The sequence below is a fragment of the Plecotus auritus genome, assembly GCF_963455305.1.
Source record: "Plecotus auritus genome assembly, chromosome: 2".
In the NCBI taxonomy this organism is placed as follows: domain Eukaryota; kingdom Metazoa; phylum Chordata; class Mammalia; order Chiroptera; family Vespertilionidae; genus Plecotus; species Plecotus auritus.
This window is the reverse complement of record NC_137771.1, coordinates 84,341,002-84,364,179: the sequence shown is the minus strand read 5'-3', so window position 1 is coordinate 84,364,179 and position 23,178 is coordinate 84,341,002. Positions and strand designations below refer to the sequence as shown.

The window sequence follows — 23,178 nt, the reverse complement described above, 5'->3', positions numbered from 1 at the left end:
TAGTTCCTTGCCTTTCTTGTTGTTTTCACTTATGCTATCTGATCACTTATTTAAGCTCAGTGAACAGATGTCAAAGTGAAGATTTCCCAGGGTGTACTAATATAGACTTCCTATTTCTGACAGGAGAAATGCCAACAGCAGATAGATGTTAGAAGTATTCATATTGAGGTTTCACCTCATCTTTACCTTTGCCTGTATTCTAATGGAAATTAGAAAGTGATAGGAAATAGGTGTGGGTTGGAGAACAAGTGTGCACAGCAGAACTTTTGAAACTTTCCTGTGTATGGTAATCACCTGGGGATCTTTTTAAAATGTAGATTCTGATGATGTAGGTCTGGGGTGGGGTCCAGGAGTCTGCATTTCTAACCAGGAGCCAAGTGGTTAGGGTTCCGGTGGTCTGTGGACCACACTTGGAATTGCAAAGACATGGAAGGAGGCTGTTAAAGGCTTCTGATCTCTAACCTTGAGTATGCATTTTGGAGGATGGTTAGATGGTGCTGTCTGCTCCAGGGAGGATAGTGTCTTCATGTACCTACTCCTGTGCTCCTTTTTTCTTACATGTCTTTCAAGTTTGAGTAGCTAGAGTTATGTTGTGCTGTGTTTTATTTTTAATAAAAAAGATTATGACCATAAGCATTCAAGTTTAAATTCTGAATAGTTGCCATTTTTTATTAGAAATTCTCAAGTTACTTCAAAGAGAGGCAGATGTTTTGCAGATGAAAAGAAAATCATGACACTTTTAAAGGCCTTATTATTCAGTCTCCCATTAACCTGGTAAAAGTCATTTTTTGCAGACAATAGCAAAGTAAATCTAGATCTTTGTGTGTGTGTGTGTTTTTTTTTTTTTTTTTTGTCTAAAGTTTTACATATGTCTCCTTTTCCCCCATTGACCTCCCCTTCCTCCCAGCCATTCCTACCTCTGAGGGCAAACCCCCACCACCCCAGTGTATGTGTCCATTAGTTATGTTAATATGCATACATACATTACTTTGGTTGATCTCTAACCTCCCCTCTTCCCCTGCCATTTGTCTCTGGATCTACTTTTGTTCATCAGTTTATGTTGATCATTATATCCCACATATGAGTGAGATCATGTGATATTTATCCTCCAGCTGGCTTATTTCACTTAGCATAATGCTCTCCAGGTCCATCCATGCTGTTACAAATGGTAAAAGTTCCTTTTTTATAGCGGCATAGTCTACCATTGTGTATACGTACCACAGTTTTTTTAACCCACTCATCTGCTGATGGGCACTGACGCTGTTTCTAAATCTTAGCTATTGTAAATAGTGCTGCTATTAACATAGGGGTCCATATATCCTTTCTGATTGTTGTTTTTGGTTTCTTGGGATAGCTTTAGAGTCCTCCGCTGCCAGCAGCCCTGTGGAACCCCTTCCCCATTCGAGGTCTGCACTGACCTCAAGGGCCGCATAAAGACATGCTGAATACAAAGGGCTGAAATAAATGAGTAATCATTAACATAAAATAATAGAACATTTTAAGAAAAATTAATATTTTTCCTGAACATTAACTTACCAGACATTGAATAACTGCACAAATTAAAAAGTGTAACACAAATAAACCTATTTTTCTTGTTATCTGAAAGTGAAATATTTCCTGTTGTCTACACCAAACAAGTCAGTCCAAGACTAATGACGTGGCAATTGGCTGCTAAAATATTCGTTTCTAGTATTAGTGGAGAGAAGTGGTGCGTCCATGTGTAAGGTGCCTAAGGGAAATGAATGCAACACGATTATAGTAATCAGTCATTAGCGAATGTTGTAGTTGTTATTAATAATTATGTGTAACAGGATATTGTAAAAATTAAGTTATGAAATATTTTATTAAAATGTTTCTCACATACCATTATATTAGCTGGGCTGCAAAAATGTTCATTGTGGGCTGCATGCAGCCCATGGGCCGCGAGTTTGAGATGCTTGTTTTAGGGGCTGGGATAACAATGGTGAACAGAAAAAACAATTTCCTGACCCCATGCAGACATTATTTAAATGACTGATTAAATAAGACAACTATTGAAAAAGGGAAAATAAAAAGGAAGCCCTTTAGTTAGATGTCATATAAACTCGTAGAGAGGTGTTTGTAATTTGTGTTCCTTGACCTTTAATGATAGTTACAATGTTGGGGCTGTTTTTTAGAGATGAGAATAGGAACTTGGTTGCAATTCAGTGATTGGCTGTTCTGAATAGCAGAGTGAGTATTAGACTCTCTCTGGCCTTCCATGACACCCAACTTGGAAAGTGCTATGCTGCCTCATGGTTGGGCACACACCTTTGATTCCGCACCTGGCATTCTACTAAGGAGGGGATCCACCACCCTGGTCTGCAAGCTGAGTGTAGGGTGATTCATCATGATTCTGCAGCTGTGAAACGCAGTTTAATTTCTGATTTATTGCCTACCTATCGAACTTTTGGAAACAGAACATAGTCACCCATTAGGTTGTGTCTTGCATTAGCATTGAGGATGGTGACAAGTCTTGACCAGCACCCCAGGTTATAAAAGAACACTTGTGTTTTAAAAGAAAGTTTGATTTTAATGTTTAGAATTTAAAAACCCATAATCATTGTCAGGGATGTGCCTCTTTTGTATTTAAAGTACTTTATAGGTGTAATGAAACTGCTTTTGTACCAGTAAGTGAACCCTAATTGTGTCTTCCTTGCAGGAGTTTTCATCCCACATGGTTTATGTTTTAATTAGAAATTAGTTGTAGGGGTGTAATTCTCTATTATGGGGGCCTGAAGTCAGAATGAAGGTACCAGCCTGAACAGGATGCAGAAAATTGGCACTGGAATTTTACATTGAAAGCTATTTTGGGGCTTTAAAATGTATACATGATGTAGATGTAGGAAACAATAGTTTATAATCACATCACTTGTGGAGATTGTGGAGATGCAAAAGATGAGAACAGGAACTTGGTTGCAATGAAAAGATTTTTGCTGCACAGCCTTTATTGCATAGTCTGACTGTGGAAGCTGGAAAAGTGGATTTCAGTCTAATAAGCATTAATTCCTGCCCCATTTAAGACTGTCATTCAGTTGCAAAGAATATGCTAGGAGAGCTTTTGTGGAAACTCAAGGGAGTTGCTATAAGAGCAAATTTAACTAGGATGTGCTTTGTATGTGCTGTTTAGCTAAAGCATCTGCCTTTTACTCAGGATAGTTATTTGGGCTGCTCAGATAGGTCTGGTTACTTCATTTTTCTGTTTTTTTAACAAGGTGATTGGAAGGTCTGCAGTGACTTAAGCCAAGTAGCAGTTAAGGAATTGTGTGTGTTCCTCCTGTTAGGTTGAGGCAAGATTTGCTGCTTCTTTTAACCTTTATGTTTGAATCTCGACCACCACCTTGGTTAGTAGATGTCTTGGCTCTCAGAGCAACCAGGAAGACAGGATGTGCCTTCTTTCTCTAGCGGTATTGGAAATCACAGCTTGGCATGTCTACAGGAGGGAAGGGGTGCAGGGGAAAGTGGAAATGTTAGCTCCCTTCTTCCCAGGGCTCCTCTTCCCCTTATTATAGAAGATGGAGAATCACTCTGATTCTAGGAAATCCCTGAAGCTTAACAAGAGTGAAGCTTAACTTATTTAGGGCTTAGAGTTCCCATGTGGTTGTATTTCTAAGATGTAGTTTGTATTTATGCGGAGTTTAGGAATTTAAGAGCTGGAAAAGACCTCAGCTATCCCAGTTCCCTTATTGAGTACCATGGAGGTTTTATGTCACCTGTTAGTGGCAGGGAGTAGAAACCAATTTGTTGGACATCCAGTACAACAGCACTGGTCTGACTCAGAAGTGTTTGGGCTCCTCTTTGAACAGAGGGAACATGAATATCCAAAGCCCTGTTTTTACCCACGGTATTAATGTTTCTCTTATTCTCTTGAGGCCAAAATATCTGAGAAGCTCAAATACTTGCATCTCTAAATCCAACTGTGTGATAAAATGCTTAAGTCCTGAAGCAGGTGTGTGAATGTGAGTGCTTCTTAGATAAGCAAACTGTGCATAGATATCCACAGAACCTAAGAGTGTCCTTAGCCATATGAGTCTACCCCTTAAGCCTTAAACACCTTGTTGTTAGTTTCCTACAACAGTTGTCTCAATTCAGTTACAGCGTCAGCCATCTCCATCCTCCAGTCTTGTCTCATGTTCTGTCTTGGTTTCCTCCCTGCCCCCTCCTCCCTTACTGCCTCTTCAATTCTAATCGTTCTTTATATCTTTACTACTGGAATGGTCTATAGGCTGGCTGCTAGTTCTTTGATTCCTCCACCCCCACCTTCTTCCAACCTGCCCTTTATTTTGTTCATTCCTCTCTCAAGAACTTGCATTGGATCTGATACAGAAGACATAAGGGAGACACACTTTTAAATTAGATCTTCAAGACCTGTTATTATCTCTCAAGTCCCCCCTTTTCCCACATTCCATTGCCCTTTTCCACATTGATGTCTCTCCCTCTCAACCCCCCCTAACCTTTGTGACTTATTTTCTTAAGAGTTTATTGCTGATCCAGTTTGTGACTGAATTGTAAGTTTCCTTGAAGGTAGCACTAACCCCCCAGTGACAACAACAAAAAAGTGGAGCACATACAGGGTATCCCCCAAAAATGTATACATACTCTGAATAATTATTAATTCCAATGGGTTAAGCATGAATAGGAAAAAAAAATCAATTGAGCTATCAAAAAATATATGTGTATACATTTTTTTTGGGACACCCTATATTTGTAAGGCAGTATACATTCTGGCATTGCTTGCTTTATAAAACTCCAATACAATGATGCATTATTACATCCCTGGTTGTGAGTGTAATAACAACTATTTATGAACTTTGCCAGGAATAGAAACCTTCCATATTCCCCATTAGTGAAGGTCTTTGGATGTGGATAGCTAAGGGGAATGAGGCGGTTTTTGTCATTCTTTCAGTCCCTTATAGCCTGTGGGTTTGCTTTTTGCTTGAGGTCTCTCCAGATGTCTGAAGGGCCAGTGTTATCTTTTAACCATATGCTGTAATATTGATCTCTATAACAATGTCTTGGTACACAATACTTGTTTGAAATTTTAAAAAAAGGTTTATTTTGACTTAATATTTACCCATTTTCTTTTAAGTAACTCTCCTTTCTTTCATCTCTCTTGGTTTCTCCAGGATGACAGTGATGGGATTCCATGGTCAGAAGAAAGGGTGGTACGTAAAGTCCTTTACTTGTCTCTGAAGGAGTTCAAGAATGCCCAGAAGAGACAGCATGGTGAAGGCATTGCTGGGAGCCTGAAAACAGTGAATGGTGAGTTGAATATTTGTTGAATCTCTGGACACAGCCTTGTTTCTGAATTGGATGTGTTTTGCAACTTGTGCTTTTTAAGCTAAGTCTTTTACCTGCAGTTATCCTGGACACACTTTTGGGTTTATAGATTCATTTTCATGTTCCTTTATGTTCCGCACCATTGTCATGTAGTTAGTCTATTCTCTATACACAGGACCGGGACTGCAAATCTGTTTTCTTTCTGGGTTGAATGTGGAACCTGTTTTATAGGTTTTCCTGTGGATATCTGCTTCATACCCACGTATGACAGCAGAAGTTTTTGATGATATTACTGCGGAGTGATGTCTTTTATTCTTATCCCCTGTTTGTAAAGGAAGTAGCCTAAATCCATAATGTGCCTACTGCCTTTTCTGCTCTCAGGCTCAGCAGCCTCCTAAGCATCTGCTGCTTTGTATATTGATCAGATCGGGCAGGTTGATACCCAGCAGCAAGTATACAGTGGTATAGAATTTCTGTGCATCCGGAATTTTACCTCTTCCTGTATGGTTATCAGAAGGATCCTTGAAACCTGGAAGGAGACTTGCTTCTATCTGCTTTTATTCTTGTATCTCTTTTTAATGGGATTTAGTATGATTGAGATGAAGTCATCTAACAAAAACCATTTCAGAACTAACATTGGTTTTTCAGGGGATGTGGCTGTGGTGGCATTCCAAAGCCTCTCCTGTACTTACTAATCTCTTAGAATTATGGATAATGTGAGTCCACCATGTTCTGGTTTGTACTTACGTGGAGATGAAGAAGAAGAAATACTGTTCTGTCGTAGAATCTTTGCTCTGGTCTTGAGGTGGGTTCTCAGTAGCTTTCTAGGATGCAGAGTGACAGGTTCCCGTAGGGTTTCCAGTTTCTTTCCAGCCTGCTTAGTGGAAAGGTGAGTTGTCTGAAAGCCTCTTGTTGGTATTGGTGCTTGAAGACGGGACCTGTTGCTGCTCTGTTTCCACAGGGCTGTGGCGGGATTTAGTGAAACGACCTCCCGCCATCCACCCATGTTCTTTCATTCTCTTCTAGTATTGTGTGGTTTGAAACAAGAACCCTTAAATTCTGAGCCATATGTAATGGGAAAGGCCCTTTTACAATTTCTTTCGCATTTGCAGAAGTAAAATAAGTAGTTGAATCTGTTGCCACAGTATACAGTTTAGACCCCCATGGATCTCCAACAGACAGAGACCCCGTGTATTCCTTGGCTGCCTATAATACAGTAAACTATATTCTCTGTGTCTGTTTGGAGAACATTTGATGTGATAGTTCTTGTCATTGCTTCCACTGAATACAGATGGTCCCCCAACTTACGATGGTTCGAATTGACGATTTTTCAACATAATGATGGTGTAACAGTGATACACATAATACATCACATGAGATAGTCAACACGTTATTTTAAAATGGACTTTGTTAGCACATTTTGCCAAACTGAGTGTTCTGAGTACATTTAAGGTAGGCTGGGCTAAGCTATGTTAGCTTAGGTCTATTAAATGCATTTTCAACTTAAACCCATTGTAAACTTGAAATATCTTATTTGGATGTAACCCCAAATGAAAATAAGTTGAGGAGCAGGGTTTTGCTTGACTAAGATTTTTAGAAGGGTAGTAGGAGGAATTTAATTGAATCCTGGAGTTAGAGGAGTAGAGCAGTGGCTATTATGGGTCAGGGGTCCTCAAACTACGGCCTGCGGGCCACATGCGGCCTGCTGAGGACATTTATCCCGCCCGCCGGGTGCCGCTGCCTGTCCTGCTTAGCAGCTGACTCGTCCCAGGCCCGCAGTGCGCATAGGAATTTGTTCATAGTTTTTTTTTTTAAACTATAGTCCGGCCCTCCAACGGTCTGAGGGACAGTGAACTGGCCCCCTGTTTAAAAAGTTTGAGGACCCCTGACTTAGGGTTTAGATAAGAATGCTTAATTCTGCTGTTCAAGAGTGGTAATGCTTTATTGCCCTGGGACTCTCTTAATTTAAAAAAAAACACACACACACAACACAACAACACATCAGCCTAATTGGGGAAAAACAGCTTTTAGGTTAAGAAGTAAGCCAGGTGTCCAGGATTGAATGAAAGTGGAATTTGGGTAAAAGAACAAAGACTAAAGTAAGTTATCCAAGAAGCAAAGAGCACTACCAGCTAGTTGGCTATAAATGTGGCTCTCATGTTTTTTGAGCATAGTTGAGGGCTTGACAATGCAAAGAAAATAATTCTAAGAAAAGTTGTCAAAGATATCTCTATCAGGATCATTGAAGGCTTTAAATAATTCTTGTACCAGCTTCATAAAGAAAAGGTAGTTTTTGTCATGTTAGTTTGCCTTTCACCCTAATAAATACTGAAGTGTCTTTTTTTTTTTTAACGACTTTTTTATTTATTTAAAAAAACACTTCTCATTTTGGTTGTGAAATTGCTGTGAATATGCCTTTTTCTAGTTCCTTTTGGTGTTTGTGCAGGTAACATTCCAAGGCCACCTTTTTGTTACTCTGTGTATTGCATTTCAGTAGCAGTTTCTAAGTAAACACATTTATCTCCTCGTTTCAGAACTTAAGTGTGTTTTAAGAAGAATTTTCTTAAATGCAGCTAACGTGTTAAAGTGTGCTTTCCTGTTTGGGGGTTACTGGAAAGCACAGGGAAACAGAAAAATTGTTACCATGGGAATAACTCCTTAGGAACCTGAATCTCAGGATTGCTCTCTAGGAGGATATGATCAGAGAAAGCTGAAATAGCAGGGAACATTCAGGACTTTTTTGGCCGAATGAGGTTGGTAGTAGGGATGATTGCAAGCAGTGTTCTTTCTCAAGTGTGCGTCACTTGAGCTTGAATGGATGCTTCATAATAGATCATAATTCATATACTGTACAATAGAGTGACCCTGTCTTAAGCTGTACATCACAGCATACAATCTCTGGATTCTTCATGTGGGCAAGTGAAGGTAAGATAGTAGAGGGAGAATGGTTTTAACAGTCATACAAGGTACTTGTTTTTCTTTTATTTTTAAAAGTTGAAATAATTCCATTGGTCCCATTTTAGAAATTTGTCTGGTGGTAAACTTTGGAAACTGTCCAGTACAGAGCCCTTACTGGGAGGTCGGGTCTGAAAGTAGATGGCAAACGGGCTAGAGCATGTACCTGTTCCCCAGATGGGGAGGGCTTCTGTCCCTGTTCTCCCCTTTATCACTTGGGGACCTTGGGTAGTGACATACTTCTGAGTTTGTTCACCTTGGTGTTTTTCACCTGTAGGCTGAATAAACATCCCTGTTGTGTGTGATAATGGCTTTCCTGACTCTCAGTTATCCTATCTAATAAAGAGGGAATATGCAAATTGACTGTCACACCGTCACAAAGATGGTGGTGCCCAGTCCCCTCAGCTCTGCCGGAGTCCCCCAATCCTTTCAGCCCAGCTAGGGGGCAACAGGCGCATGGTGTGGCTGGACCCAGCCTCAGGTGGGTCCGGTTGCTCTGCGCGCCAGCCGCTGGAGTTCCCCAGTCCTTTCACAGAAAATGGGTTGCCTCAAAAGTTGGTTGAGCTTCTTAGGACAAAAAGCGTTCAAAATCTTTCAAAAGGGAATTCCAATATTTATAAAAGTTTGGACTAGACAATTCAAGGTTATTTCCACTACAACCTTCTATGATTTGGTGATATTAACATCCTGAATTCACATAGTACCAGCTGTATTATATGTAAGCAGATATTATTTAAAGGAATGGCCATTATTATTAAAACAACTCATAAAACCACACTGCTTGTATGTCAAGGACTTTCTGTGTGATTTTCCTAATGGTTGGAGGTAATGCCCCTAAACCGGCAGTCAGACATCCCCGAGAGGTCCCAGATTGGAGAGGGTGCAGGCCGGGCTGAGGGACACCGCCCCCCCCCCCCATCCCCGTGCACGAATTTTGTGCACTGGGCCTCTAGTTTATTATACAGTAGCAGCATGGGAATTACAGTTCAAGTTGTGTAACTTTGCATCCAGTACTTACTTTAGAACACATGCCAGATAAAAATTATACCATATCTTTGCAAGAGTAGTATTGAAAACAAGGTGTTTTATTTTTTTTCCCTCCTATTAAATTTTAAACAAAGAATTTTCTGGGTGATTGATCCAACCAGAGTTTCCTGGGAAAATTAAAATTTAAAATAATATTTGGCATTAACAATAGAATGGGCCTGGCATAATTTTGTATCTGATTTGAATTGACATCACTTTTGCTAAGTCATTGGTATGCTAGGATGCTGAACAAGCAACCCCTTGCACTGCTTCCCTCTTGTGGGAGGCTGGCTGGGGGTCTGGTATCTGTTGACAGTGTTCAAACAGTAGCAACTTGGATCTGAGTGGCTGAGCTCAGCTGCCTCATTTCTGCAGGTCTACTGTAGTAGTAATAACACAAGCAGACAAAAGATAGTAAAATCCATGTTTGCCATCAATCTTGCTTTTGTGGTTTTAAATTGACAGGGAATGACATTTTTCATCCTTCTAGAGGTAGTGAATGTGAGTCTTGAGCGTGGATTGTCTGTGTCGGAACTGAACCATCATTACAGGTTGTTGGTTATAGCCAGGCTTAGAAGGCAGTGCTTAGATTTCTGCTGATTGTGAGCCTTCTGTTTACTTCTGCTGTAGATAATGCTACTTTTCCTGGCTGTAATAATTTGACAAAAGCTTAGGAAAGGGCTGGCAAAGGCTGAGGCCACTCTTTGAGGACTCTTAGCCCACTGGGGCTGAAATTAGGGACATTTAAATAACATGCTATATAAATAATGAGTACATATAATTACAAGTAAGAGAGGGGAGCTATTAGCTGTATTTGAATTTCATAATGCAGCAAGCCCTGTGTCCAGCTAAAAAGTCTTGACTGGATGTAAGGGACACTGGACCCTTTTCTTAGAGTTGTCCGGTGGGCACTGGTTGTGATAACTAACCTATTGAGTGCTTACTAATCGGCAGTTACTGTTCTAGCGGTTTATCCATATTTTACTTACTTAATCTTCAGAACAAACCAATTTATAGATGAGAAAACAATACACTTGTGTGATTAACAAGTTGCCTACACAACTAGGGTGGGGCAGAGCCAGGATTTAAACCCCAACTTTTTGTACTAGAGCTCTCCTACTTTCAGCCACTGCGTGTAAACGTCCCCCAGCATGCTGTCACCCATGCACGCCTGCAATAGTCCCGGACCATAGCACGCGCATGTTCCCCCTGTCCCTCTGCCACACTTCTGTCAACTCCGGCGTGCCTTCGTCCCCCACAAGACATGCGCACATCCCCTCCAGCATGCTTACGTCCTTTGGAGCGTGTCTGGGTGCTCGGGGTGGGCGCCTGTGATATGACAGTGAGAGGGTGGAGTGGTGACCCACTGTTCCCACAGAGGCCAGTGCTGAGACGAGATTGCCTCCGTGGGGTAATGCAGGTGCTGAGGAAGGAGCAGGTATGGATAGACATACCTGGTGGGCACAGGGTGGCCCTCACTGAGGTGCCTTCAGCCAGTGTTCGAGATCACAGTGTTTGGGAACCCAGAGGAGGTGAGGAGGTCCGTCCTTTCAGTGAAACGGTGGGAGAGTCGGGCCGACTGCATTGGAGGAATGTGCACTGGGGCTGCCGGCACCCATGAGCAAAGGCCGCTGTTACTGAGCCTTGCTTGCTTGGGGCCTAGCGCACTCCTGCTGGGCAGTGGGCGACAGGACGTGCTTTTTCCAAGTTAATGAGTGAAAACATTGATTCTCCCGCTGCCCATGAAGGTGGAAAGTGGAGTCGGAAGACATGCAGGGAGTGAGCGAGGTTCCCTGTCTGGGGGTTCCAGACCTGCTGTTGGTTCCTTTCACCGCTGACTAGATATATACAGTGTGTCCTCCCAAAATGTATGCACACTTTGAATACCTACTAATTCCAATGGGTTTAAGTATGAAAAGAAAGAAACAACAATGGCGTTGTCATCTGTTAAAAGTGCAGTCGGACATCCTCCGAGGGATTCCGCATTGGAGAGGGTGCAGGCTGGGCTGAGGGGTACACCCTCCCACCCCCATCCGTGCACGAATTTCATGCACTGGGCCTCTGGTACTTTATAAGATGCTTTCTAATTTTAGATATGCAGGTTTAAGATGAGAAGAATATATGTGTCCTGGAATCAGAGCAAAATACAGTAAGAGAAATGCTTTAAAAATCAGAAGTGAGTGACTGTGTTTGGATTAATGTGAGTAGGCTGATGATGTAAATGGCTCAGTGTGGCACTTTCTTTCGTAAAAGAAGCCTTGAAAGCCGTGGGATCTTGTGTAAGGGCAGGAGATTGGGATGGGGTGGTGTTGGGGGCAGAGGTGAGGACCTGCAAATAGATATTGGACAGGTTTCTCTGGCTGGTCTACTTGTACTGCTGTGGCACCTAGGGAGGGGCAAGCCTAACTGCAGCCCTTTTAGCCAAAGAATTATGGATTGGTAGAGCAGGAAGGGACTTTTTGAGGTATATAGGTCAGACTCCTCATTTTTCAGATGAGGAATTTTGAGCCTGTATGATGAGCTTAACTGAAAGGAATGGATCATGCTGAGGACTGATTGGAACCCAAAACCCTATTTAAATAAAGGGGAGGCACCAGGCTTTCCAGTAGGCATGGCTGCTTGCAAGGATTTTATGGAGAATTAAGAATGGAGGTGCCTGTGGAGGTTAATGTGTTTTTATTCTCTTCTTTCCCACCACTTTGTGTTTGAGACCAACTGCATCCTCAGTTCTCTCAGCCTGCCTTTGTGGAGTCTGTACAGCTCTGTGCTGTTTCCCTGATTACACCATTAGCCTCATCAAATTGTGGACTCCTTTAGTAGGAGGGGCATACAACACAGAAGGTGTCACTTAGGAGAGAGTGGGTGGACAGGGCAGATGTGGGGTGTGTGAGATGTCTAAGCTTGAGATCATCCTGCACAGTGTCCTTGCTTGTCACAAAGAAATACAGCTTTGAGGGTTGTGGCAACAAGAGGATAGAAACCCACTGTAGTGTGGAATGTTTCTTAGAGCTGTTCCACCTATAGGGTCTTTCTGTCTCTAGTCACATTCTCCCTTTGTGCACCAAGTCTCTTTCTCTCAGTTCTATAAGAACATCACACTGGAAATTCTTTCTTTCTTTCTTTCTTTCTTTCTTTCTTTCTTTCTTTCTTTCTTTCTTTCTTTCTTTCTTTCTCATCTTTATTTACTTCTTTATGAGATCATGCCCATCAGTAAACAAAACATGTTGTAATTTCTTACATAATAAAATAAACCCTCCATTAATCTTGTGTCTCCCTTCTGCTATTAATTTCTCTCAATAGCAGAATTCTGAAAGACAATGTCTAAGCAGTCTGTCTCTCTCTACTATTTATATTCATGTAACTACCATCTCCACTCATTCTCTTTGAACCCCAAGAGTCAGGCCAATTACCAAGGTTAATAATGACCTTGGTTGCCAAATCCAGTTTTCAGTCAGTGTGGCTTTAGTTGTCCATTTTGGCAGCATTGGACATGTTTGAACCTCTTTTGAACTTCACCTGCCTTCTGGACTTTGATTTCTTGATAGCCTCATGAAAACTTGATATGCCAAAGCTAACTATATCCACTCTCTTACATCTGCATCTGCCCTGCCCAGCTTCCCATTCTCAATAAGTGCCAGTTCCATTCTTCTAGTTGCTTTGGCCAAAACCTTGGAGTTATCTGTTACCACCGTTTCTTCCATGGTTTGTCTTCTGACCTTTAGCAAAACCTGTTTATTCTAAACTCACAATGTCTTTTGTATCTGCAAAATGCCCCAGTTCCACTAGTCAACAACCTCTTGTTTGGGCTGGGACTCCTAATGCTCTCTTACCTTCTGCCTTTTTACCCCCTCCAGTCTGTAGCCAGCACAGTTCTTTATAAGCGCATGGTTTCCCTATCACTCAGAATGAAGGATGGCCACTTGCTGTGTGCCCCAGTATCTCTCTGGTCTTATCTACCTCCCTCTTCATTGACTCTGTCTCACCTAATCTGATCTTCCTGCTATTCCAAACACACCGAGAATGCTCTTGCCCCAGAATTTTTATGCTTTCTGATCTTCTATTTAGAGCGCTCTCTCTCTCTCTCTCTCTCTCTCTCTCTCTCTCTCTCTCTCTCTCTCTCTTTTAGTTACCTATGTGACCTGACCCCCTTCTATGTGTTCAGGTTCCTCATCAAATGTGCCCTTACCAAGAGTCTTTTCTTGAGCATCTTATTAAAAATTGTGTTTTTGTCTGTTAGTTCCCCTTTAGCTCCTTAACGTAATATTTTTCTGCATAGAATTTCTCACTGCCTAAAACTGTCATTGTTGTTTGTTAATTATAAGCTCTCTTTCCACAGTCTACTGTGGGTTCCATTAGAGAAAAGTTTCATCCTTGTGGACTGCTGCTGAATACACAACTCCTTGGTCTCTGTGGAGCATGTGCTGTGTGAACAGTGTGCGCACCCGCCATGATGTGGATGGGTGTGGTCTCTCTCTGTTCAGGGTAGGGTTGTTCCACTTCTAACTCCAGATTTAATGTGAGAAATGCATACACCAGAACTCTAGGCCCCCAGATCACAGCCCTTGCTATTTATCTGTCACCAAAGTACACATTCATTCATAATTGTGTTATGTCTCATCATAGAGATTCTTAGACTTCGGTCAGCCTGTATCCTTTCTTTCTGAACCACATTTGTTGAAAGCCTATTTAGGAACAAGACACATTACTTGGTATTTTAGGTTAAAATTTGGCTTTTAAGAAAAAATAAGTTACCATTTTTATTTATATATTTATATTTATTTTTTTTATTGTTTAAAGTATTACATATATTAGTACATATATCTCCTTTTTTTTCCTCCCCATTGACCTTCTCCCAGCTTCCCCTACCCCCTGTCACATGCCCTCATCCCACCCTCCCAGTGTCTTGTCTACATTGGTGTGCTTATATGCATGCATACAAGTCCTTTGGTTGATCTGTTTCCCTCCCTCCCCAACACTCCCCAGCCTTCCCGCTGTAATTTGGCAGTCTGTTTGGAGCTTTACTGCCTTTGTATCTATCTTTTTATTCATCAGATTATAATGTTCTTCATTTTCCATAAATGAGTGAGATCATGTGGTATTTTTCTTTCATTGCCTAGCTTATTTCACTTAACATAATGCTCTCCAGGTCCATCCATGCTGCTGCAAATGGTAAGAATTCCTTCTTTTTTATAGCAGCATAGTATTCCATTGTGTAGATGTACCATAGATTTCTAATCCACTCATCTGCTGATGGGCATTTAGGCTGTTTCCAAATCTTAGCTATGGTGAATTGTGCTGCTATGAACATAGGGGTGCATATATCCTTTCTGATTGGTGTTTCTAGTTTCTTGGGATATATTCCTAGAAGTGGGATTACTGGGTCAAATGGGAGCTCCATTTTTAGTTTTTTTTGAGGAAACTCCATACTGTTCTCCACAGTGTCTGTACCAGTCTGCATTCCCAGCAGCAGTGCAAGACGGTTTCTTTTCCTCCGCATCCTCGCTAGCACTTGTCGTTTGTTGATTTGTTGATGATTGCTATTCTGACAGCTGTGAGATGGTGCTGCATTGTCGTTTTGATTTGCATCTTTCGGATGATCAGTGACTTTGAGCATGTTTTCATGTGTCTCTTGGCCTTCCTTTTGTCTTCTTTCTTTTTTTGTTTCATTTAAATAGTTATTTTTTTATATTTTTATATTTTTATTTATTTATTTTTATTAAGGTATTATATGTGTACATATCTTACCATTGCCCCACTTCCCACCCCACTCCCATACATGCCCTCACCCCCCAATGTTTTGCCTCCGTTGGTTATTCGTATATGCATGAATATAAGTCCTTCAGTTGATCTCTTATTTCCTCCACCTCTCCCTAACCTTCCCGCTGTAATTTGACAGTCTGTTTGATGCTTTACTGCCTCTGTATCTATCTTTTTGTTCATCAGTTTATAATGTTTTTTATTATCCACAAATGAGTGAGATCATGTGGTATTTTTCTTTCATTGACTGGCTTATTTCACTTAGCATAATGTTCTCTAATTCCATCCAGGTTCCTACACATGGTAATAGTTCCTTCTTTTTTATGGCAGCATAGTATTCCATGGTGTAGATGTACCATAGTTTTCTGATCCAGTCATCTGCTGACGGGCACCTAGTCTGTTTCCAAATCTTAGCTATTGTAAATTGTGCTGCTATGAACATAGGGGTGCATATATCCTTTCTGATTGGTGTTTCTAGTTTCTTAGGATATATTCCTAGGAGTGGGATTACTGGGTCAAATGGGAGTTCCATTTTCAGTTTTTTGAGGAAACTCCATACTGTTCTCCACAGTGGCTGCACCAGTCTGCATTCCCACTAGCAGTGCACGAGGGTTCCTTTTGCTCCGCATCCTCGCCAACACTTGTCGTTTGTTGATTTGTTGTTGATAGCCATTCTGACAGGTGTGAGATGGTACCGCATTGTCATTTTGATTTGCATCTCTCGGATAATTAGTGACTTTGAGCATGTTTTCATGTGTCTCTTGGCCTTCCTCTGTCTTCTTTCGAAAAGCTATTTAGGTCTGTTGCCCATTTTTTTATTGGATCATTTATCTTCCTTTTATTAAGTTGTATAAGCTGCCTTTAGATGTTGGAGATTAAACCTTTATCAGTGATAACATTTGCAAATATGTTCTCCCATACAGTGGGGTTTCTTGTTGTTTTGTTGATGGTTTCTTTTGCTGTACAAAAGCTTTTTATTTTGATATAGTCCCATTTGTTTATTTTCTCTTTGGCTTCCATTGCCCTAGGGGCAGTATCAGTGAAGAAGTTCTTTCGGCATATATCTGAGATTTTGCTGCCTGTGGATTCCTCTAGTATTTTTATGGTTTCCTGTCTTATGTTTAAGTCCTGTATCCATTTTGAGTTTATTTTTGTGTATGGTGTAAGTTGGTGATCTAGTTTCATTTTTTTGCATGTATCTGTCCAATTTTCCCAACACCATTTATTGAAGAGACTGTCTTGACTCCATTGTATGTTCATACCTCCTTTGTCAAATACTAATTGAGCATAGTGGTTTGGGTCGATTTCTGGGTTCTCTATTCTATTCCATTTGTCTATATGTCTGTTCTTGTGCCAGTACCAGGCTATTTTGAGAACAGTGGCTTTGTAATACAGCTTGAAATCTGGTAGTGAGATCCCACCTACTTTGTTCTTCTTTCTCAGGATTGCTGTGGCTATTTGGGGTCTTTTTTTATTCCAGATGAATTTTTGGAGAGTTCTTTCTAGGTCTGTGAAATATGCCATTGGTATTTTAATGGGGAGTGCATTGAATCTATAGATTGCTTTGGTTAGTATGGACATTTTAATAATGTTGATTCTCCAAATCCATGAACATGGTACATTCTTCCATCTGTTTACGTCTTCCTCTATCTCTTTTTTCAGTGTCCTGTGGTTTTCCACGTATAGGTCTTTTACCTCCTTAGTTAAGTTTATTCCTAGGTATCTTAATTTTTTTGATGTGATGGAAAAATGGGATTGCTTTTTTAGTCTCTCTTTCTGTAAGTTCACTATTGGTGTATAGAAATGCCATAGATTTCTTGGCATTAATTTTGTATCCTGCTACATTGCCAAATTCATTTAATAAGTCTAATAGTTTTTTGATGGAGTCTTTCGGGTTTTTTATGTACAGTATCATGTCATCTGCAAATAAGGACAGCTTTACTTCTTCTTTTCCAATTTGGATGCCTTTTATTTCTTCTTCTTGTCTAATTGCAATGGCTAATACTTCCAGTACTATGTCGAACAAGAGTGGTGAGAGTGGGCATCCCTGTCTTGTTCCTGTTCTTAGGGGAAATGGTTTTAGTTTTTGCCCATTGAGTGTGATGTTAGCTGTGGGTTTATCATATATAGCTTTTATTATGTTGAGGTATGATCCTTCTATTCCCACCTTGTTGAGAGTTTTTATCAAGAAAGGGTGTTGGATTTTGTCAAATGCTTTTTCTGCATCAATTGATATGACTATGTTATTTTTATCTCTCAGTTTGTTTATGTGATGTATCACGTTTATTGATTTGTGGATGTTGTACCATCCTTGCATTCCTGGGATAAATCCTACTTGGTCATGGTGTATGATCTTTCTGATATAGTGCTGGATCTGATTTGCTAGAATTTTGTTGAGGATTTTGGCATCTATGTTCATGAGGGATATTGGCCTGTTAATTCTATTTCATTGTGTTGTCTTTACCTGATTTTGGTATTAGGGTGATGCTGGCTTCATAGAAGGAGCTTGGAAGTGTTCCTTCCTCTTGAATTTTTTGGAATAGTCTGAGGAGGACAGGTTTTAGTTCTTCCTTGAATGTTTGGTAAAACTCTCCTGTGAAGCAGTCTGGCCCCGGGCTTTTGTTTGCTGGAAGCTTTTTGATGACTGCTTCAATTTCTTCCATAGTTATTGGCCTATTGAGATGTTTAGATTCTTCCTGATTGAGTTTTGGAAGGTTATATTTTTCTAGGAATATGTCCATTTCCTCCAGGTTGTCCATTTTGTTGGAATAGAGTTGTTCATAGTATTTATTACCAATCCTTTGTATTTCGTTGGGGTCTGTTGTTATTTCACCTCTTTCATTTCTGATTTTGTTTATTTGGGTCCTCTCTCTTTCCTTCTTGGTGAACCTGGCTAGAGGTTCATCAATCTGGTTTATCCTTTCAAAGAACCAGCTCTTGGTTTTGTTGATCTTTTGTATTGTTTTTTTTTTGTCTCAATGTCGTTTATCTCCGCTCTGATCTTTATTATTTCCTTATTTTTCCTTACACTGGGCTTTTCTTTTTTTTCTTTTTTTTATTGTTTGAAGTATTACAAATAGTAGTACATATGTCTCCATTTTCCCCCCCCCCCATTGACCTCCCCCTCGGCCTCTCCTAACACTGGGCTTTTCTTGTTGCTCTCTTTCTAACTCTTTGAGTTGTTGGGTTAGGTAATTTATTACCATTGTTGCTTGTTTTTTTGCAGTAGGCTTGTAGAGCTATGAACTTCCCTCTCAAGACTGCTTTCACCGTGTCCCATAGATTTGGATTGTTGTGTTTTCATTGTCATTTGTTGCCATGATGTTTTTAATTTCTTCTTTGATCTCTCTGGTAACCCAGTCATTGTTTAATAGCATGCTATTTAGTCTCCATGTATTTGATTTTTTTGGATTGTTTTTATTGTAGTTGATTTCCAGTTTTATGTCACTGTGATCTGAGAAGATGCTTCATATGATTTTCTATCTTCTTGAATTTGAAGAGACTTTGCCTATGACCCAACATATGGTCTATCTTTGAAAATGACCCATGTGCACTTGAGAAGAATGTATATTCTGTGGCTTTGGGGTGAAATGTTCTGAAGATGTCAATTAATTCCATCTGGTCTATTGAGTCATTTAGGATTGATGTTTCTTTGTTGATTTTTTGTTTAGAGGATTTGTCCAATGGTGATAGTGGCGTAGTAAAGTCTCCTACTATGATGGTATTGCTGTCAGTCTCTCCCTTGATATCCTCCAGGAGTTTTTTTATGTATTTGGGTGCTCCTGTATTGGGTGCGTATATGTTTACCAGAGTTATTTCTTCTTGTTGGATTGCTCCCTTTAGTATTATGAAGTGGTCTTTCTTATCTCTTGTTATGTCCTTCACTTTGAGATCTAAATTTGTCAGATATAAGTATTGCTACCACAGCTTTTTTTTTTTCATTTCCATTCACCTGAAAAACCTTTTTCCATCCCTTCACCCTCAGTCTGTGTGCGTCTTTTTTTCTGAGGTGGGTTTCTTGTAGACAGCAGATATAAGGGTCATGTTTTCTTATCCAATCTGTTACCCTATGTCTTGTGATTGGGGCATTTAATCCATTTACATTTAAAGTTATTATTGATAGGTACTTGTTTGTAGCCATTTTTATTCTTTACCCCTGTGTTCCGTCTTTGCTTCCTATTTCTCTTTTTTACAGCAGACCGTTTACCATTTCTTGCAATGCTGGTTTGGTGGTAATAAATTCCCTTAGTCCTTTTTTGTCTGTGAATCTCCTGATTTCACCTTCAATTTTGATTGATAGCCTTGCTGGGTACAGTATTCTTGGATTCAGACCCTTCCTTTACATGACTTTGTATATTTCATTGCATTCCCTTCTGTCCTGATGAGTTTCTGTTGAGAAATCAGTTGCTAGTCTGATGGGGGTTCCATTGTAGGTAACTTTCTGTCTCTCCTTGGCCGCTTTTAAGATTCTTACTTTGTCGTTGGTGTTTGCCAAATTAATTATAATGTGCCTTGTTGTCGGTCTTTTGTGGTTCATTTTGTTTGGGACTCTGTGGGCTATATGGATTTGTGTGCGTTATTTCTTCCCTATATCAGGGAAGTTTTCTGTCATTAATTCTTCTAACAGGTTTTCTATTCCTTGCTCAGTTTCCTCTCCTTCTGAAACCCTTATTATGCGGATGTTGTTTTGTTTCGTGTTGTCCCAAAGTTCCCTTAGGCTCTGCCCCTGCTTTTTAATTTTTTTTTTCTAGAAGCTGCTCTACTTGGGTATTTTTTCCTGTCTTGCTTTCTAGCTCACTGATGCGGTCCCCTCCTTCCTCTAGTCAACTCTTGATGCTTTCTATTGAGTTCTTTACAGCAGCGATGTCATTTATCATTTCTTCTTGGTTCTTCTTCATTTCCTCTTGGTTCTTACTCAAATTGTCAAATTTGTCTTCCATTCTTATGACCATTTCTCTGAATTCTTTCTCTGACAGGCTGCTTGCCTCCATTTCGTTTACTACCTTTTCTGGTGATGCCTGCTTTTCTTTCATATGTGGGCTGTCTCTTTGTCTCCCCATGGTCTCTCTTCTCCGGGCGTCTGGTTATGTAGTTCTCTCTCTCCTGCGTTGATTTAAAGACACAAAATACAACACAACCAGGTACAACGCACAAGGCACTGAACAGAAATGTACTCACAATATTAATCCCAAATAAAGGTGACCACCAGAGAAAGGCAAATTAGAGGAAAGGAGAGAAAGAAGAAGAGAGAGAAAAAAAAAGGAGTGTAAAAATGAAATTGGGAATAGGGAAAAAAAAGTTAGAGAGAAAAGAAAGAGAATAAGAATGAAGAGGGGAACAAACTATATATATGGGGAGAAAACTCCAATAGAACAGCCACTAATCCCAACAAATGCCAGCAACGAGTACCTGGACATGCATACAAACAACAACTAATATCAAGCGAGGCGAAGGAAAACAGAAGCAAAAACCAAAACAAACAAACAAACAAAAAGAATAAGCAAAACAATCTCACAAAGAAGCATAAAAAATCGATATAATCAATCAAGGAAACAGCAACAGAAGGACAGCGAAAAACAATTTTTTGGATAGTGAAGACAGAGAAGAGAGAGGTGTGTTTGGACTTGGAGTAGGGGGTTGGAAATTAGATATATAATTAGGGTGAAGTTTTAATGGGGTAAAAAGAAAGAATAGGGAAAATCTAAAGCAGGAAAAGGGTAAGAGAAACAGGACAACAAAAGGGCAAAAATTAGGAAGATAGTGATGGCATAAAGGTAAAGTTGAGATAGAGTGAAATGATGCTAAAGGAAAGATGAAAATAGAATGTAGAACACTAATCCCAAAGTAAAATAAAGAAAATAAAGTGACACTTTTTTTAAAAAAGGTAAAATAGTAGTAGTAGTAATAGTGATTTTAAATAAAAGTGTAATAATTAAAAAGGTAAAATCAAGTAAGGAAAAAAAATTAGTTTCTTAAGTAAAAGATGAAAAAAATAAAGAAATAAAAATAAAAATGTGCAGTAGTGAAGGTCATTCACTTCCTCTACTGTTCTGTTTGGGACGCCTGTTTCTTAGTCAGGACAGTATTGCAGTTCCCTGCGTTCCACTGCTCCTCAGTGTTGCAATCCAGTCCTGATTTTTAAGCAGGCAGTGTGTCTTAATTTCTTGTATTCCTTTATTTGTGTTTACAGAAGCTTGAATTTGTGATTCAACCCCTGGGTGGCAGTGTTTCTGGATTGACCTCCGGGTCTATAGGTCCTCTCTAGCCAGTGCTTAGATTCTGCTTTCCCTATGGCACTGAATACCAGTTTGTGGGAGTGGGTTGCCCCAGAGCTGGTTCTCTGATGGTTATTCCCTGCTCAGATCCCCAGGTTCCAGAAAAACAGCTTTCCCTTGCAGTCCCTTAGGGTGTCCCCAATTGGGTGATCCTATGTATTGGGCTTAGTAATCAGAAGCAAGAATTTAAAGAGGAAAAAGAAAAAAGGAAAAAAAAAAAAAAGAGCCAGCATAAGTCTGCGAACTACGGGGCTGCGCGCAAGTCTGTGCAGTCTTTTTTATCCCCCTTTGGTCTAAGCAGCTAGCACACTTTTGAAATTTTTAGGCTGTCCTTTTGCGTCCAATCAAAATGGGTTGCTTTTTAGAGTTCCTTTCTTTTAGCAGCTCTGCGGACCCTCTTCCACATTCATGGATCACGGTAGCCCCAACAGCCATGGATTTTTCTAGTCGCAGACTTCCCCCAGTCCTCCAGATCCCGCAGTGTACGCGTTTCTCTCTCCTGCCAGGACTAGAGAACTCACCTTATCCCAGGTGAAATTTGACCTTTCCGTGGTGGAGTGTAGAGCTCCTCTGAATCTGCGTGTTTGCGCCAATTGGGGACCGGTGTTCTGGGGTTTGCTACTGTTCGGTGGGTGCCATAGGTGTAGATTTTCAGGTTTCCGATAACATCCACTTTCCCCTTCAAGATGGCGTAGTCTCCGCGTCCGAGCCAGTTGCTCTGGGAGGGAACCCAGTAGCAGTGGGGGCTGCCTGGTCAGGGGAGCTCCGTCCAGCAGTCCCCACCGTCTTCAGTAGTATAGCTGTCCCTCAACTCACCAAGAAACACTCCCTGTGCAACCTTTAGCTGTTCTTTCTATCTGCTTCAGGACAAGGCTAGGGACACGTCTGTCTATTCCACCCCCATTTTCCCCCCTTCTTCAGGAAGAATGTTAATATAAGAAACATTTAAACCATCATTCCCATTTCACTGAAGGAGAAGCAGTAGCGTCCAGAGGACCATGTCAGGAAGCCAATAGCTCATGTTACTTCCCAGCTCCACTTCCTTAAATGATTTCACCTTGTCCAAAGAGCTGTGGAAGGCAGAGGTATGAAAACGCGCGCGTGTGCGCGAAGAGGGCTGGCAACTGAGTACGCAGTGGGCTTTCTCAATCACGAGGGAGACAAAGCCTCCCGACTCATTCGGAGAGAAACTGGACTGTCTGGCAGCGGGGGGAAATCGAGGCCGGCTTTCTCTCAGAGGTGCTTGCAGCGATTACTGCGGGACTCTGAGAACCAGGGCTAAGTTACCACTTTTAATTTTTATAGCATTATGATAATTATACTATTGCTATTATGATTTTGTGGGATCCGTGGGTCACAGATATTAAGCAACTCATACAAGACTACAGAGCTAAGAAGTGGTCAAATCAGGATTTGAACCCAGGACTCCTTGACTCCAGATCTTACTTTTTTTAAAATTGAAGAAGACTTTATAACTGTAAGTGTACAGTTCAGTGAGTTTACAAATGCACATATGCCCTTCTGACCAATGCTCCAGCATAGTTGGAAGACTTTTCCCTCATCCCAGAAAGATTCCCTCCAGTCCCTTCCAGTTCATTTGACTTCTTTCAAGTCTGTGTTCATTTTGGGATGTGTTAACATGACTGTCAGTTTTTAGAAGCTATGGCCAGACATGTGCTTACGGTGTTTTCCCAGAATGTACCAGATGCCTGAGAGAGTCTCTGAGACTTGAAAGTACCTCAAAGCCCTGGGCTCGTGTGTGTCCAGTAAGCATCTCTTGGAGGCCAGGCTTGAATAAGAACCCCCAGTTGCATATTCTCATGAACGACATTGCTTATCTCATGGTGACATTTGTGGAGAAAGATGA

General features: G+C 40.7%; 1 protein-coding gene across 4 annotated transcripts in view; it reads left to right on the top strand.

Moving 5' to 3' along the window:
- JARID2 (jumonji and AT-rich interaction domain containing 2) overlaps positions 1-23,178 on the top strand; it is a gene marked incomplete at its 5' end in the record, with an annotated part of 306,278 nt that overhangs the window by 132,535 nt on the left and 150,565 nt on the right. For all 4 annotated transcript variants that reach the window (XM_080656845.1, XM_080656844.1, XM_080656843.1 and 1 more), the window contains one exon: positions 5,145-5,280. In XM_080656845.1, the coding sequence (XP_080512971.1) occupies positions 5,145-5,280 (136 nt within the window). The remainder of the gene's footprint in view (positions 1-5,144; positions 5,281-23,178) is intronic.